General features: G+C 51.1%; 1 protein-coding gene across 1 annotated transcript in view; it reads left to right on the top strand.

The window, feature by feature from the left end:
• The first annotated feature begins 467 nt into the window (after positions 1 to 467).
• Positions 468 to 13,454, top strand: part of TNFRSF21 (TNF receptor superfamily member 21) — a 37,249-nt gene continuing 24,262 nt past the window's right edge. The window contains 3 exon segments of the mRNA XM_036379874.2: positions 468 to 767; positions 6,398 to 7,052; positions 8,736 to 9,233. Coding sequence (XP_036235767.1) covers positions 714 to 767; positions 6,398 to 7,052; positions 8,736 to 9,233 — 1,207 coding nt within the window. The 5' untranslated portion in view covers positions 468 to 713.

The following is a 13,454-nucleotide window of genomic DNA, read 5'->3' as shown; positions in this document are numbered from 1 at the left end:
CGGACAACCTGTGCAGTGCTCACCACCCCTTTCGTGAAAAAAATTCTTCCCTGTACGTCTGACATTGGACAACACGAAATACAAAACAAGCAGAAGTCCCCCCGGAGATTTCACGGTGCCGGACACCCACACCCCGCTGTGATTCCTCCGCGCCCGCTACCCCGGCACGGCTGACCCCCACCCCGACCCAAAGCACGGGGGGAAGCGGAGCGGCCGCTGTCCCCCGGCCGGGGCGGGCTTAGGGGACCGGGGCGGGCGATGGGGACCGGGGCGGGCGATGGGGACCGGGCGCTGTCCCCGCGCTGTCCCCGCGCTGTCCCCGCGCTGTCCCCGCGCTGTCCCCGCGCTGTCCCCGCGCTGTCCCCGCGCTGTCCCCGCGCCGCGGGAGGGCGCCCTGGCGCGCGGGCGGGTGACGCCACCATCGGGCCCCGCCCCGCGCTGTCCCCGCGCGCCGCCCCCACGTGCGCGCCGCCCCCGCGGCAGAGCGCGCGCGGCGGCCCCGCAGCAGGGCAGGGCAGGGCAGGGCAGGTGGGAGCGCGGCTGGGCCCCCGCCCCGCCCGGCCCGGCCCGGCCCCGGCCTCGGCCCCGGCTCGGCCCCGGGCCCGGCCCGGCCCCCGCCATGGGCGCCCGGCCGCCGCCGGCCCCGCGCCCCGCCGCCTGAGGCAGCGCGGCCGCACGGGCAGCGCCTCGCCCGCAGCCCCGGCCCCGGCACCATGGGGGCCGCCGCGGCGAGCCGGAGCTCCGCCGGGTTCGCCGGCATCCTCGCGGTGAGTGTGCGGAGCGCGGGGATCCGTCCGTGCCTGCGCCGCCCGCGCAGCATCCGCGTGTCCGCGGCGTGGGTGGGGATGTGCTGCAGTGCGGGTCTGCCCGCCCGCGCCTCCTGCCTCGCCCGGGGCAGCTTGGCAGCAGGGGAGGGTGTTCGGGTGTCCTGCTGACCCCGCTCCGCGTGTCGGGGGCCGTGCGGGGCTCCGCTGCGCCCTCCCCGGGGCTGCTGCCCGCCCCAGCCTCGGCTCCCGGCAGGGGACGCCGGCTGGGCGCGATATTCCCTGCGATATCCATCCTCCCCATCCCTACGTTAGCGCAGGCGGCGGCATCCCCCAGCCGGGGCTGTGCCGCACAGCCGGAGCTGAGCGGATCCTTGCTCCGCTCTCTGCGCTGCTCCGGGAGCTCGGCACTGGAGAGGGATCCATCCGTCCATCCGTCCGTCCATCCATCCATTCGTCCCTCCCCTCCGCAGCCGCTTTTCTTGCCACCCTTTGGACAGGCAGTAAAACTCCCCGCTGCGAATGGCAGGCGGCTGCCCTGGCTTATCGCGGAAATGTTTTCCGGCAGCTTTATCTCCCCTTTTACCTTCCCAGGTAGGGCACTTCCCAGTCAGCGCTTTAGGGCTGCATCCCGTCTCTTTGGGGAGAGACAGTAATTCGGTGTGTCAGGCAGACGCCGCAGCTGCTGCGGCTGGGTTGTGTAACCGAGGAGAGCACTTGCTCTTGAACTCAAGGTGGATCTGAGCAAGCTGGCGCTGGCTCGACAGGAATCCGAGTAAACAACAAATAATCTGAAGCTGGAAGGGCATTAGCCGGGAAGCAGCCTTTGGAGGCGGAGGGGAACTTGGAGCTGAGGCGGAGCAGACGGGGTCCGTGCTCGGTGCTGGCTGGGCGCTCCCCAGTGCTGGATTCCCGCTGGGAGAAGCGAGCCGGGAGAAGCCTGTGCTGCTGCACGTCTGGAAGATGAGATGCTGGTGGGGAGTTTGAGATATGCGGCTCCAGCTGGGATCCTGGAGGTCAGTTGGGAATGGTGGGTGTAGAGGGAAAAGGTGGAAAAAAAGGTGCGGGGAAATACAACAGCAATTTTGGGGCATGAAGCAAGACTCTGAGAAATACACATGTATGTTACTTGTGTGTGTGAGCGTGTTCTCACTCCTGTGTGTGGGATTATACAAGCAAGCAAGGCAAAATTCCCCATGTGCTTGTGAGCTTGGGTTTTCATCTGATACCTTCAACATTTGTTGGGCATCTCCCTTTGGTCACGCAAGGAGTTTGTGTCTTTCCAGCCTGAAGGAAGTATGTTCAAGGGAAGTATGTTCAAATAGATAGCTTGTGGCTCTTTTACCAGCACAGCGATCCCAAATCTGCCTGGCTGCTGGGTTTTGGAGCAGTAGCAGCTTGGCAGCAGTTGTGTGAGGCTGTGATTTCATTTGCTTGGTGGATTTTTTGGGACCCCACTGACTGCTGCAAGGTAGTTTCCACCATCTCCCCTACTACCCTTGCCTGGAAACAGAACAACATCACCTTACTCCGGCTTGGGGCTTTTGGAAAGCTGGGGGATTTCATCTGTTTGGAGTAGAACTGTGGCTGGCAGGGATGCTTCCGAGCTCTGGTCCGTGCTGGCTGCAGGGCTGGCTGCTGGGTTTTTCTTCATGGGGACCAGATGTTGTGGTGCTGCTGTTCTGGCTAGCTCCACTCCCTGTTTCACTCTTGAGATGGGTAAAGGAACTGCTGAGCAGTGAGTCCCAGACTCTCATTTCACAAACCCCAAACCAGCTGAAATAGCTGGTCATGTTGCAAGAAGCAGAAATTTGCCTTACTCTTCATTACTCTCCTTACAGGCAACTTTTTTGGGACTGAGTAATTTGATCCTTTTTACAGTGATCAGGGCAGGACGTTTTCTGTCTGCCAAGTTACGGTAAAACTTCCAGACCAGTTTATTTGTCTTCCTGGTGTTTTTATGTGTTTATTTCTTTTACTTTAAAGTTGCACTTTCCCAGTAGTGTTGGCAAAGGGTGCAGCTGACCTCTGGGAAGGGCGGCAGTCAGTGCAGCTCATCCCCAGCCTTTGCCAAGGTAATGCCACAGAGCCAGCTGCCATTCCTACCAAATTCTGCTGGTTTTGCTTGGAAACCATTCCCAGAGTATCAGTTTAGTGTTCTTGGTCCCTGCTCACTTGACGGTCTCTGCTCCTGCTCTTCTCTACCAGTATCAAGTGCCCTGTGTTTAGCTGCAGTTTGTGTTTTGGGTTTTTTTAATTTTAATTTTTTAAAATTTTTACTTTTGTTTTAGGTTTATTTCTGTGTTCCCACAAGTCTGGCAGCAGGGCAGCACTGTACACAACCTGAGATTATGACAGTCTCAGTGTTGCAGCATTTTAGGACACAAATTCCAGGACAGCAAGTTGATTCACCAACTTGCTGCTGGTGTTTTGACTCACTGTGCAGGTTTGGGTCCCTGAAGGAGAGCCTGTATTCATCAAATCGTAGAATGGCTTTGGGTTGGAAGGGTCCTTAAAGATCATCTAGTTCCAGCACCCCTGCCATGGGCAGAAATGCCAACCACTGGACCAGGTTTCTGAAGTGTTTGCAGCTGCATCCTCTGTGCACACACCAAGGCAGCTTGTGGCCCCTGAGAGCAGTTTGCTGTGCAGATTGCCCATCAGGTCTCCCTGCAGCACAGTTACTGAAAAAGGGTGATGGAGCACAGCACAGAGGCACCCTCTGAGGTGGAGTCATCAGGCTGGGTGGGGCTGAGGTGGGTCATGCCCGCACTAGCTGTGGGGTGCTGCTGCCTCCAGGGTTTGTTTGCAGCTGAATGTGGAGGTCCCTTTGTCTGTTTCCTGATGTGGGGAGGTCAGAATGATGGTGTCCCCCAGCCTGATCTGATTTCCTCACACCTTAAAGCCTTCATGTGCTGAAATTGGTGAAGGTGGCTGGGAGGTCCCTTTGCCTGTGTGGTACAGGGTGTTGGTGCTGAGCTGGGGATGCTCTTCAGGCTTGTGACCACCCTGTCCTGCTTCACCCTTTTGGAAAGGGACCCCACTCCATTTAAAACCCTTCTTTGTTCCTGCATTGGGCATGGAGAGCACTCCTGAAACTGCTGAAACCAAGTCTGCTCTTTAGTGTTGTCTTGCACCCATTCTGTTTTTTCTGTGTTTCTTTGTTACCCTGTGCACTTCCTTTGGTATCAGAGTAATGAAATAGAGTGCGGTGGCTCAGCAGAGCTCACTTCATTACTTAGTTGCTTTTTCCACTGGAACTGGGAGTGTTAGCCGGAAAGGTCCAGATCTGTGTGCTGCTGGGCAGCCCTGAGGGTGAGAGACCAAACCAGCAGACACTCCTTTTTGCTGAGGATGTCCTCCTGCTCCTGGCCTTCACTTTCAGAGATCTGGGTGCTGCAAAACCTGAGCAGATGGATTATTTTAGGTAGCAGAAATACCAGTCTGAATAAATAGCAGATGCTCAATGCTGCTTAGCCATCCCCCACTGGAACTTGCTGTTCTCCCTTGGAAGTGCAGCTCCCTTGGAAGCTGAAGATCTTGAGATGTTCAAAAATACCAGCACCACTTTTCTTGAGATAGGGTTTAAAAAAAAACCTCAAAAAAGCCAACTCAAACCTAGTGCTATTAAAGGCTTTGGTTACCCGGGTGAGGGATGGGAAGATGCTGGAATGGAAGGAGGGAGCCCATGGCACATGCTTGTAGCAGGGCTGTCCATGGGTTTCCCAAAATCTAGCTTGATGCAGAGCAAGAAATCAGGATCTGAGACAGCAGCACACTCTCCTGGCAAGGCAGGAGAGCCACTGCCTGTCCTGCCTCTGCTGTCACCCTGTCACCCTGTCCTGTTTGGCGCTGGCACCGGAGCAGGGTGAGTAACACAGGTGACCCTGCTACCACCTTAAGAGGCCAGTTTGCTAATTCAGGGATGCGTCATGGAGATTACAGGGGAGGGTGGCAGGTTTCCTTAGAGCCAGCTAAGCGCTTTGTTAAATCATGTCTTAGGGGAGGGGAAAAGTAAAATGCATCCTGTAAGCCTTTGCTGCCTGCCAGGGCAGCCCCGGTTTTTAATTTGACGTGCTGTAATTAGTCTAACCACTGCAGGATCCTCGTCAGCTCCTGCGGGCTTGCCTGCTTCTGCCTGCTCTGTAATTGCTGCTTCAGGGGCAGAAAATTAAATAAAAAAAATTAAAATACGAAGTGTTTTGTACAAATCCCAAGCTGTAAATTATTTAGCAGGTGAAACAGAAATGTGCTGTGTGTTTCCAGGAGGTGAGAGACTGCACCAAAAACGATGCGGCGCAGCTTGCGGCTCTGCTGCTATGTGCCTTCTGCAGAGTCATGTTGTTGGGAACCTTTTTTATTTTTTTTTCCTTCTGAATATATTCTTGTTGGCTGATAGCCCAGAATAGGTAGCAGAGCAAGAGGCGATGGATTGTATAACACTGCCAAGTGATTTATGTGCTTGGCTCTGCAGCTGAGCAGCATTAGGATCTCTGGTCTTTTTACCTTCAGTGTAGAAAATGTTTGAAAATTCAAGGTAACAGTGACTTGTTCCCTCTGTCCCTCCAAACTTAGCCTGTGGCTGTTTGGAAACGTGTTTCCTATTGCTTTGCATGATGTGAGAGGTTGTGTCCGCCTTTCTTTTGGTACGCCTTTTGTTCTTGCTGACTTATCTCTGCTGCTATAATTGGCATTAAATCCATGGACCAGAGGTCTTCTGGAGGAAGCAGAGATACTTCTTGGTAGATGGAACTTCTCTTGGAGAAGGAAGAAATTAAGGGAATAAAGCTTTAGGATTGGAGGTCAGTAGAGAGATGGATTTATAGCAAAGCCCAGTTGCTTCCAGTTCAGTGTCTAAAAGCTGGTGTCCTTTTACCTGTGTCTGATGCAATGAGAAGCTGAGTTACAGCAGAGTTTCTTGAAGAGTGTAAAAATAGCACCAGGTTTTTTCTCCTGTTGCTAATGCAGCTGGTTTAGAGTGGGTTCAGATGTGGTTGGAAGCTCAAAGCAGAACATTCCTTGTGGTCTCGCCAAACCCAACACTTGCACCAGGTCTTAAAAAGTCGTGGAAAGGCAGAGGAGCTGAGAAATAGCCCAGAAACAGCCGCTAGCCTGGATTACATCCTGGTTTGTGTTACTCAGAAAGGTAACTATTTGAACAAGTGCAGATTAACAAATAGGGAAGGAAAGTTTTACAGGTCAGAGCTGCCATCTGCGTGTGTTTCTTGTCTTGTCAGTGAGCGCCTGCCTCGTGCTGCAGCCTTTCAGCTTAGAAATGCAAAGCTGGTCTGAATTCTCCTGGGGTGGCCAGGTAGCACGTACTGCTGAAACACAATTAGCAGTATTTACCACCCTGGCAGGGTTGCAGTGTAAATGATGCTTAGTTTCACCGAGAAGTGTGGTGTCAAGTTTAAGCAATTATAATCGTAGTTGGGGATGTGTAAGGAGAGCGTGCTGCCACCTACACCGGTTCCATTCCACTTCAGCCTTTCTGAGGTCCCTCCTGTGGCTGTAGTAACTTGTCCATGGTCCCACAGCTCTGGGACATCCCATGTGATCCTACAGGGGGTCGTTGACAGAGAGAGCTCCGTTTGCATGCAGTTGTTGGCTGATATCTCCTGTTTGTTTTCCAGCTGCTCATGCTCCTTGGCACCACTGATGGTCAGTCGAAGCTGACCTCTGAGCAGAATGCCATCAGCCTCTCCCCTGGAAAGTACCGCCACCTCGACCGTGCCACCAACGAAGAGCTGACCTGTGACAAATGTCCTGCAGGAACCTATGTGTCTAAGCACTGCACGAAGAGTACCTTAAGAGAGTGCAGCCCTTGTCCAGACGGGAGCTTTACCAAGCATGAGAACGGCATAGAGCGGTGCCACCCCTGTAGGAAACCCTGCGAACTGCCAATGATTGAGAAAACTCATTGTACTGCCTTGACCGACCGCGAGTGCACTTGCCTGTCTGGTACGTTTCAGACAAACGATACCTGCGTCCCTTACACGGTGTGCCCGGTCGGCTGGGGCGTCCGCAAGAAAGGAACCGAGACCGAAGACGTCAGGTGCAAGCCGTGCCCTCGTGGTACCTTTTCTGATGTGCCTTCTAGTGTGATGAAGTGCAAACCCTACACTGACTGCTTTGGGAAGAACATGGTGGTCATCAAGCCGGGGACGAAGGAGAGCGACAACGTCTGTGGTTCTCCGGCGTCCCTTCCGAACACGGCTTTGACTTCATCGAGCACCGAAGCGGGTGAGCAGCCCTATGAAGTTCCACCAACCGCTGATCTTCCCAAAGGTAATGTCCACTCCTGAAACACAGGTGTGGTTCTGACTGAGGGATTGTGTTCCTGCCTTGGTCAGGGTTGCTGTTAGGCTGTTAACAAACAACCTGGTTTAAAGCCTGGGTGGTGCTTCTGCTTCGTGGCATCGGGTTGCCCTCACTTGTATTAAACCACGTTAAATAACATTTTCACTGCGATTGCAGTCCTGACTGGACTTCTGGCTGTCCTGCTGTTTGGCCTGGAAGGACATGGCTTTCCACAGCCTCTTTTCCTGTCTCTGTGATGTGCTGGCACAAGTCTGTGTAGTTATGGTGAACCTGGGTTGGGATGCAGCAGGAAAATCCCTGCAGTTTCCCTGCAGCAGGGAGATTCCTCCTCTAATGGATTCACTGCTTTTGTGCCTGTGCTTTCCTTGCTTCATTTCACTCTATACTGTGTCACAGTATTGGTTGAATGGGAACCATTGCTGAAACAGCCCTGCAGGAGCCTGGGCTGTCCTGTAACTTTTTTTCCTATAATCTCATAAGATTACTATGTGGAATTCCTCTTTCTCTCACTTAATTGGAAGTCTTTATGGTGATGCCTTAGCTGTGGCTGGTTTCAGGGGTGCTGTAGGATCCACTTAAGTTGGTACTCTGGACTCCCTGGAAAGCAGGTTCCCTGTAATGTCTTAAATGAGGCATTTTAATTAAAAAATGCAACTTTTGATGATTTCAACAGCTGAATTAGTAAATATAATAGCAGAGAAGTGTTGACAGTGGTGGCTTCCAGTGCTTCACTTTTGTTAGGTCTCAAAGCTTGTCCTGACATTGGTGTATCATTGGGAGTGTACAGGAGGGTGTTTCCTGAACTTTGAAATCAACTGTCGACAATTACGTAAAAGTTGAAGTGTTTTCCCTGTTTGTGTCCTGATTAGGGTGTTTTGAGTAACCAAATTGGAGGCAAAACCAGGTACAGACAAGTACACCCAGTGTCTGTCTCAGCTGGGATGAGACACAATCTGCAGAAGATGACTTTCCAAAATAATCTGTAGGTTTTGCCACAGCAGCCTTTCTTCCTCTTCTCACCAGGCTTTGGTTGCTCACATTTCGCATCTGGCTAGCACCTGAGAGGTGTTGGTGGATAAGGAGACTCAATAAAGATGGAAGGTAGCTCTTAGGGGGAAGTTTGGTTGCTTCAGAGATCTATTTTTTAGTTGATTCATCTGCAGCTGCTTGCAGGGCTAATAAAAAAGAGATTTTGCTTCCTTAACAAAGCCAGTGGAGAGACACTAAGCCTACAAATTGTCATGGTTTTTTTTGTATTTTTAGTCCAAATACGAAATTCCACAAATGAGCTAAAATTAGTGTTCATAAACCTAAAAAGAAAAACCAACTCAGTCAAAGTTATTGGTTTTCTGAGAAATGCTGAATGTGGGACAAACACAGGCTGACAACATGCCTTTAGGAACTTATTTTTTGTAATAAGCTGCCTCTAGCCTTACCCAGCAAGGGTCAGTTTTACCTTGAAGCTCCCTCTGTAACCGTACCCATGTGTTCCCAGAGGCAAACCTCAACTTCACCTCTACTCTTTCTTGCTGCCTGGCGTTGGGTTTCTGTCTGCTGGCCAAGCCGATGCTCAGGCAGGTCTTAGCCTGCGATGTGATGCTATATCGTGTCTCCAGAGCCGTGACACTCAACTCTCCTCTCCTCCCGCAGGTCTGAACTCTTCAGTTCCCGATTTTGTCCCCTCTCCGGCGCCGCACGCGTCCAGCAGCATGGTGCAGCGGGCACGGTACTACAACGAGACCTCAGCCAACGAGACGGACGGCATCGACGGGACCCTCGTGGGCTCCAGCACCACCAGCCAGGCCCAGAGCTACCGGCACAAGCAGACCAGCCAAGCGCTGGAGAAGCAGCCATCCCTGGAGATGATGGGGGGCGAGAAGCCAAATGTCCCATACAGGCCCCCCCGGCGAGGCTCGCAGAATGTCCACCAGCACTTCGACATCAACGAGCACTTGCCATGGATGATCGTGCTGTTCCTGCTGCTGGTCCTGGTGGTGATCGTGGTCTGCAGCGTCAGAAAGAGCTCACGGACTCTGAAGAAGGGACCTCGGCAAGATCCCAGTGCCATTGTGGAAAAGGCTATTATGAAAAAGTCCACCACCCCCACACAGAACAGGGAGAAGTGGATCTATTACTGCAACGGGCACGGTGAGCAGTAGTGACCGAGTGGGGTCCTCCCCACTCCAACACAGGGCTGTGGAGGGGCCAACCCCACAGCCAGTGACCTGTGGCTTTCCTCATTTGATGGGTCTTGTAGTGAGAACAAAGCCCTCACAGAGTGTAGTTCCTCAGATATTTCTTCATCCTTGGCTTCTCCTTCTTCTAGTTCCCATGGTGTGTCCCTGCTCCTGAAGGAAGGGTTAATGGAGCGAGTGTCACCTGCTTGCTCCACCGTCTCTTCTTCTTCTCACCCAGCTTGTACCCTTCTTCCATTGGTAGAATGATTTTGAATGAAGGCACTTTTTCCCCCCCTGTTTTTTTCTCTTCCTGCTTTTCATCTGTTTCATATGGTCCTTATTTTCTCCATGACTCAGGCATGGATCTGGTTGTCTTTCGTGTCGTCCTTTATCCCCTCATCCCTGTCTGTTTCTGGAAGGCTGAGTCATCCCCCACCTCTTGGCACTGCCTCAGTTTCAGTTCTTAGCCCTAAATCCCAAGTGCTGGCTTGTGTCCCAAGCCCTCTGCCCACACTGGAGCCAGAAAGGTTATCCTTAAAGGCTGAGTCGTGGATGTGTACAGCTCCACGAGTGTCATCAGGTCTGCCTGGACTCTCTTCTTGGTAGTGTTTTCTGTTCATTTAGTGGATGATTTGCTGTCAGCTCTCTGATGAGACTTTAAAGATGACATGTTGTAATCTTCAAGTTGAAATTTTTAAAAATCAATGATAAACTAATGGTGGCATGACTGTGAGCACCAAGCAGCCAGGATCTCCCTAGTGGGATGCGCAGTTCTTCCTCTGCAAAGCTCCCGTGGCAATTTTGACCTTCCCTTATCTTGTGCAGACTGACGAGTCCTTACTTGCTTTGGGTTGACGTTGCTCAACCTTAAACATCCGTTCACAGTTAACCTTTAGAAAAGCACATTTAACAAGGGGGGGGCAGCAAACAAAGAATTGATTGAACAAGGATTGGAAGGTTTAAGAGAGATCATTCCTTGATGAAAGTCATCCTTGAGTGCTCAAGTACAAAGAAAGAAGGTTTTGAATAGGGCGTCTTTTGTCGTGTACTTTCTTCACCTTCCTGCTGATTAACAGACCTACACTTTGTTTGTCTTCATTAATTCATTTATACAACCAGTAAGATCTTGTTGGAATTGGTTTTCTGCCTTCTCTTGTGTTTATGTTGCTTATCAGTTTCCTTTTAACTCTTTTGTGTTCTTGGGCTGCAGTTTCTTAAACTTTTTTCTGTTTCTGATAACTTGTTCCCATAACACCTGCACTCCATTGTCCCTAAAATCTGTGGCACTCAAAGCATGGTCCATGAGACTGATGAGTGATCTGCAGTGGAATTACAGAACCTTATTAGACATCCTTGTTTGTAGGCACTACCAGGAATACATGGGTTCGGCCATGATTCACAGGTCAAAAACAAGTGGTTGTTGCTAGTAGCCCTTTTCTCCAAGACTTTAATTACCAGTTGGTTGAATTTCTGATGCTTTCCTGTTTCTTGAAGCACTTTAGAGCAGGGCAGTTTGTACTGGACAAGGAATGCTCAAGTGCAGGGACCCAGACCATGCTGCTTTGAGTAGGTGCAGCTCTGGATTCTATCCTGGTGTTTCAGACCATGCTGAAGTGCCTGTGCTGCAGCTGATCCTTCTGGAAGCCACCTTAGAACTGCCTTTGTGGGCACTGCTGTGTGTTGGGTCACTAATCATGATTCAAGTTGAAGAAACCATGCAGGTAAGAGAAGGTTCATGTCAAGAGGGATGGCCTGTTTTAACCCATTTAGATAAAACCTCACCTCCCAGATCTTGTCATCCTTTGGGGGACATCGTGGTGTCATTCACGGGTCATCCTGTGCTTCCCAGGGTGAGTTTTTCCAGCCTTCTCTGTCACATTAACAGCTGCATAAATTTCACAAGATCCTTGCTAAGTTTTCCCCTTTGTCTTGGGAAATAAGCTGGGTGTAACAGCAAAACCACACTTAAGTGATAAACCAGCGTGGTGTGATTGAACCTCTCCAGTCTGGAGGTGAATGGCGCCGTTACTCCCAGTCATTCCTGCAACTGTCACGCAGGTTCCCGTTGGCACAGCCAGCTTTGTGACTTCCTCCTGCCACCACATGTCCTCAGATGAACTTTGTGCAATAATGGCAGGCAAACAGGCACAAACCAATTAATGCTTTGTCTTGCTTTTAGTGCAGACCAAATCGTGTTGCACTAGCTAGAAGGGCCTTGCTCATTAGCTCTTACTTGGTGGTGCTTCTCTGTCCATGTCAGATATGGAAATTCTTCTCCTCTGAGGTGGAGCATAAATCCTTCTCTGCCTTTCCTGTTGAAATGTCTGGCTCTTAAGGCTGTTTACTTGAAAGGAGAGGTGTAGTGCCATAAAGGAATTGACCTTTTATTTAATAACTGGCTGTACAGCTGAGATATTCTGCAGAGCTGCCATGCCATGGCTTAGCTTTCTGCTGCTCCAGCAGTGTTTGTTCCCAAATTATGCTTCATCCTGAAGCAGCATTTCAGACAGGGGTGAGTTTAGCCAGGAACAAACTTCAGGCTGTTGCAGAGGGGAAATCTTTCCTCTCCTGTGCTGCTGTGTGGATGCCTCCATGGTAGGCTAGCACAGCAAAGCCTCCTGAGATGTGAGGACCACAGCTGCTCCCCAGGTTCAGGTGGCAGCCTGGTTTGTGGTTGCACAAGGTGTGTAGAGGGTTTGTGGCTTTGTGGCTGGGGCTGAAGCCCCTGAGCTGGGTGCTGGCAGTGCACCGACATCTGTATGACCTCCATCCAGAGGTTGGCTGGCACACCAGCAAGGGTCTGGGATGTGTTTATTGCCTGTTTTTGTTGCTCTTGCAAACAGTCTGCCCCCATTTGTTCCTAGTTTACCATCTCCTCCCTCCTAATCCTTTCAGTAAACAGCTTTAACCTTTGAAAGGAAAGTCCGGGTCTGACGGGTCTGACGCAGGCACTGGAGCTTCTCCTCAGAGCAGCTGTCCTTGGGCTCCTGCCCTCACTGGCAACCCACTGAGCCTCCCACGGCACCAGGTGGGCATCCAAGGCTTTCCCTGTTTGGGGGATTTTATTATTGATTTCTCCAAGGCTGGTGAAGTGTAGTCAGGGTGGCACTAGCACTGCTCAGTGCTGGAGCAAAAACATGGCACTCCTTGGTTGGGCTCCTTACCAAAAGAGGAGGGGTTTACCATGGAAGCAGGGACTAAAACTCTTACCCAGTTCCTGAAGGGACTGAATTCCTGAATTGTTTAAATAATTGAGACAGGTGTGTGATCCTGATCAGCAGTTGTTGTCAGGAGGAGGTTCACTTGTCCTCATCTCCCCATGAGCTGGTATCTGTGCCCTGTCCTCTCTCTGGTTGTAATACATGCCTTAAATAACAACTCAAACATAAAAATAGAAGTAGCTTGGGAGGTTGGTGTTAGAACTACACCCGTGTCCTGAGCATGGATATGTTCCAGCCAAGGCAGCAAATGCCAGTGCTTCTCACTGGATTAAATGATTCAGAGGTCTGGGAAGAGCTTGCAGTGACTAATGGCCTGAGTTAGCAGCCAGCCTACCTCCACGTCTGTTCTTGTGTCCATCCTCACAGCAGGGGCTGTCCAGAGAGAGATTGAGAAGGTAGAACAGTGTAGCTGTGGCTGGAGAAGCTGGACCTCTTGCTGGCTCAGCTGGCTCTTACTTTGCAGCCCTGCAGATAGGAATCCAACAGCTGACAGTTTGTCAAAGTTTTCCTGAGAAATTATCCTCGTGGTGCCTGAGTGACGTGGGTACAGGGCTGATAGAGCTCTGTGGTTTAACCTTGTATGTATGACTTCTTTCTTTTAGAAGATCAAGAGCAGTCTACACACTAGGCTCATGCCTTTATTTTACCAAATACCCATTTCCTTTCTTCTTCCAAATACCCATTTCCTTTCTTCAGACGTTCCCAGAGGTGAGAAAATGGGTTTGCAGGAGCCTTTCAATAAACACTGAGAATTGGAGCTTGTCTCTCAAATGCCATTTTGCCATCATGCCAAACATGAAGATGAGCTTAAATTCTTTTTGCAGAAATTGCTGATACTCTTGCCTTTGGCTTTCATCCATTTAGTAGCAGAGGGTGAAAGACAAAGACTGCAAAATGTTAGGGTAAAACCTGTGTATAGAAGCAGCTGTCTGAAATGATATGCCAGGAGGCAAGAAAAGAGTTTGGTGATT

This window comes from Molothrus ater, chromosome 3 (assembly GCF_012460135.2).
Source record: "Molothrus ater isolate BHLD 08-10-18 breed brown headed cowbird chromosome 3, BPBGC_Mater_1.1, whole genome shotgun sequence".
NCBI lineage: Eukaryota > Metazoa > Chordata > Aves > Passeriformes > Icteridae > Molothrus > Molothrus ater.
The sequence above is the reverse complement of the archived record's forward strand: the minus strand, read 5'-3'. Positions and strand labels throughout refer to the sequence as shown.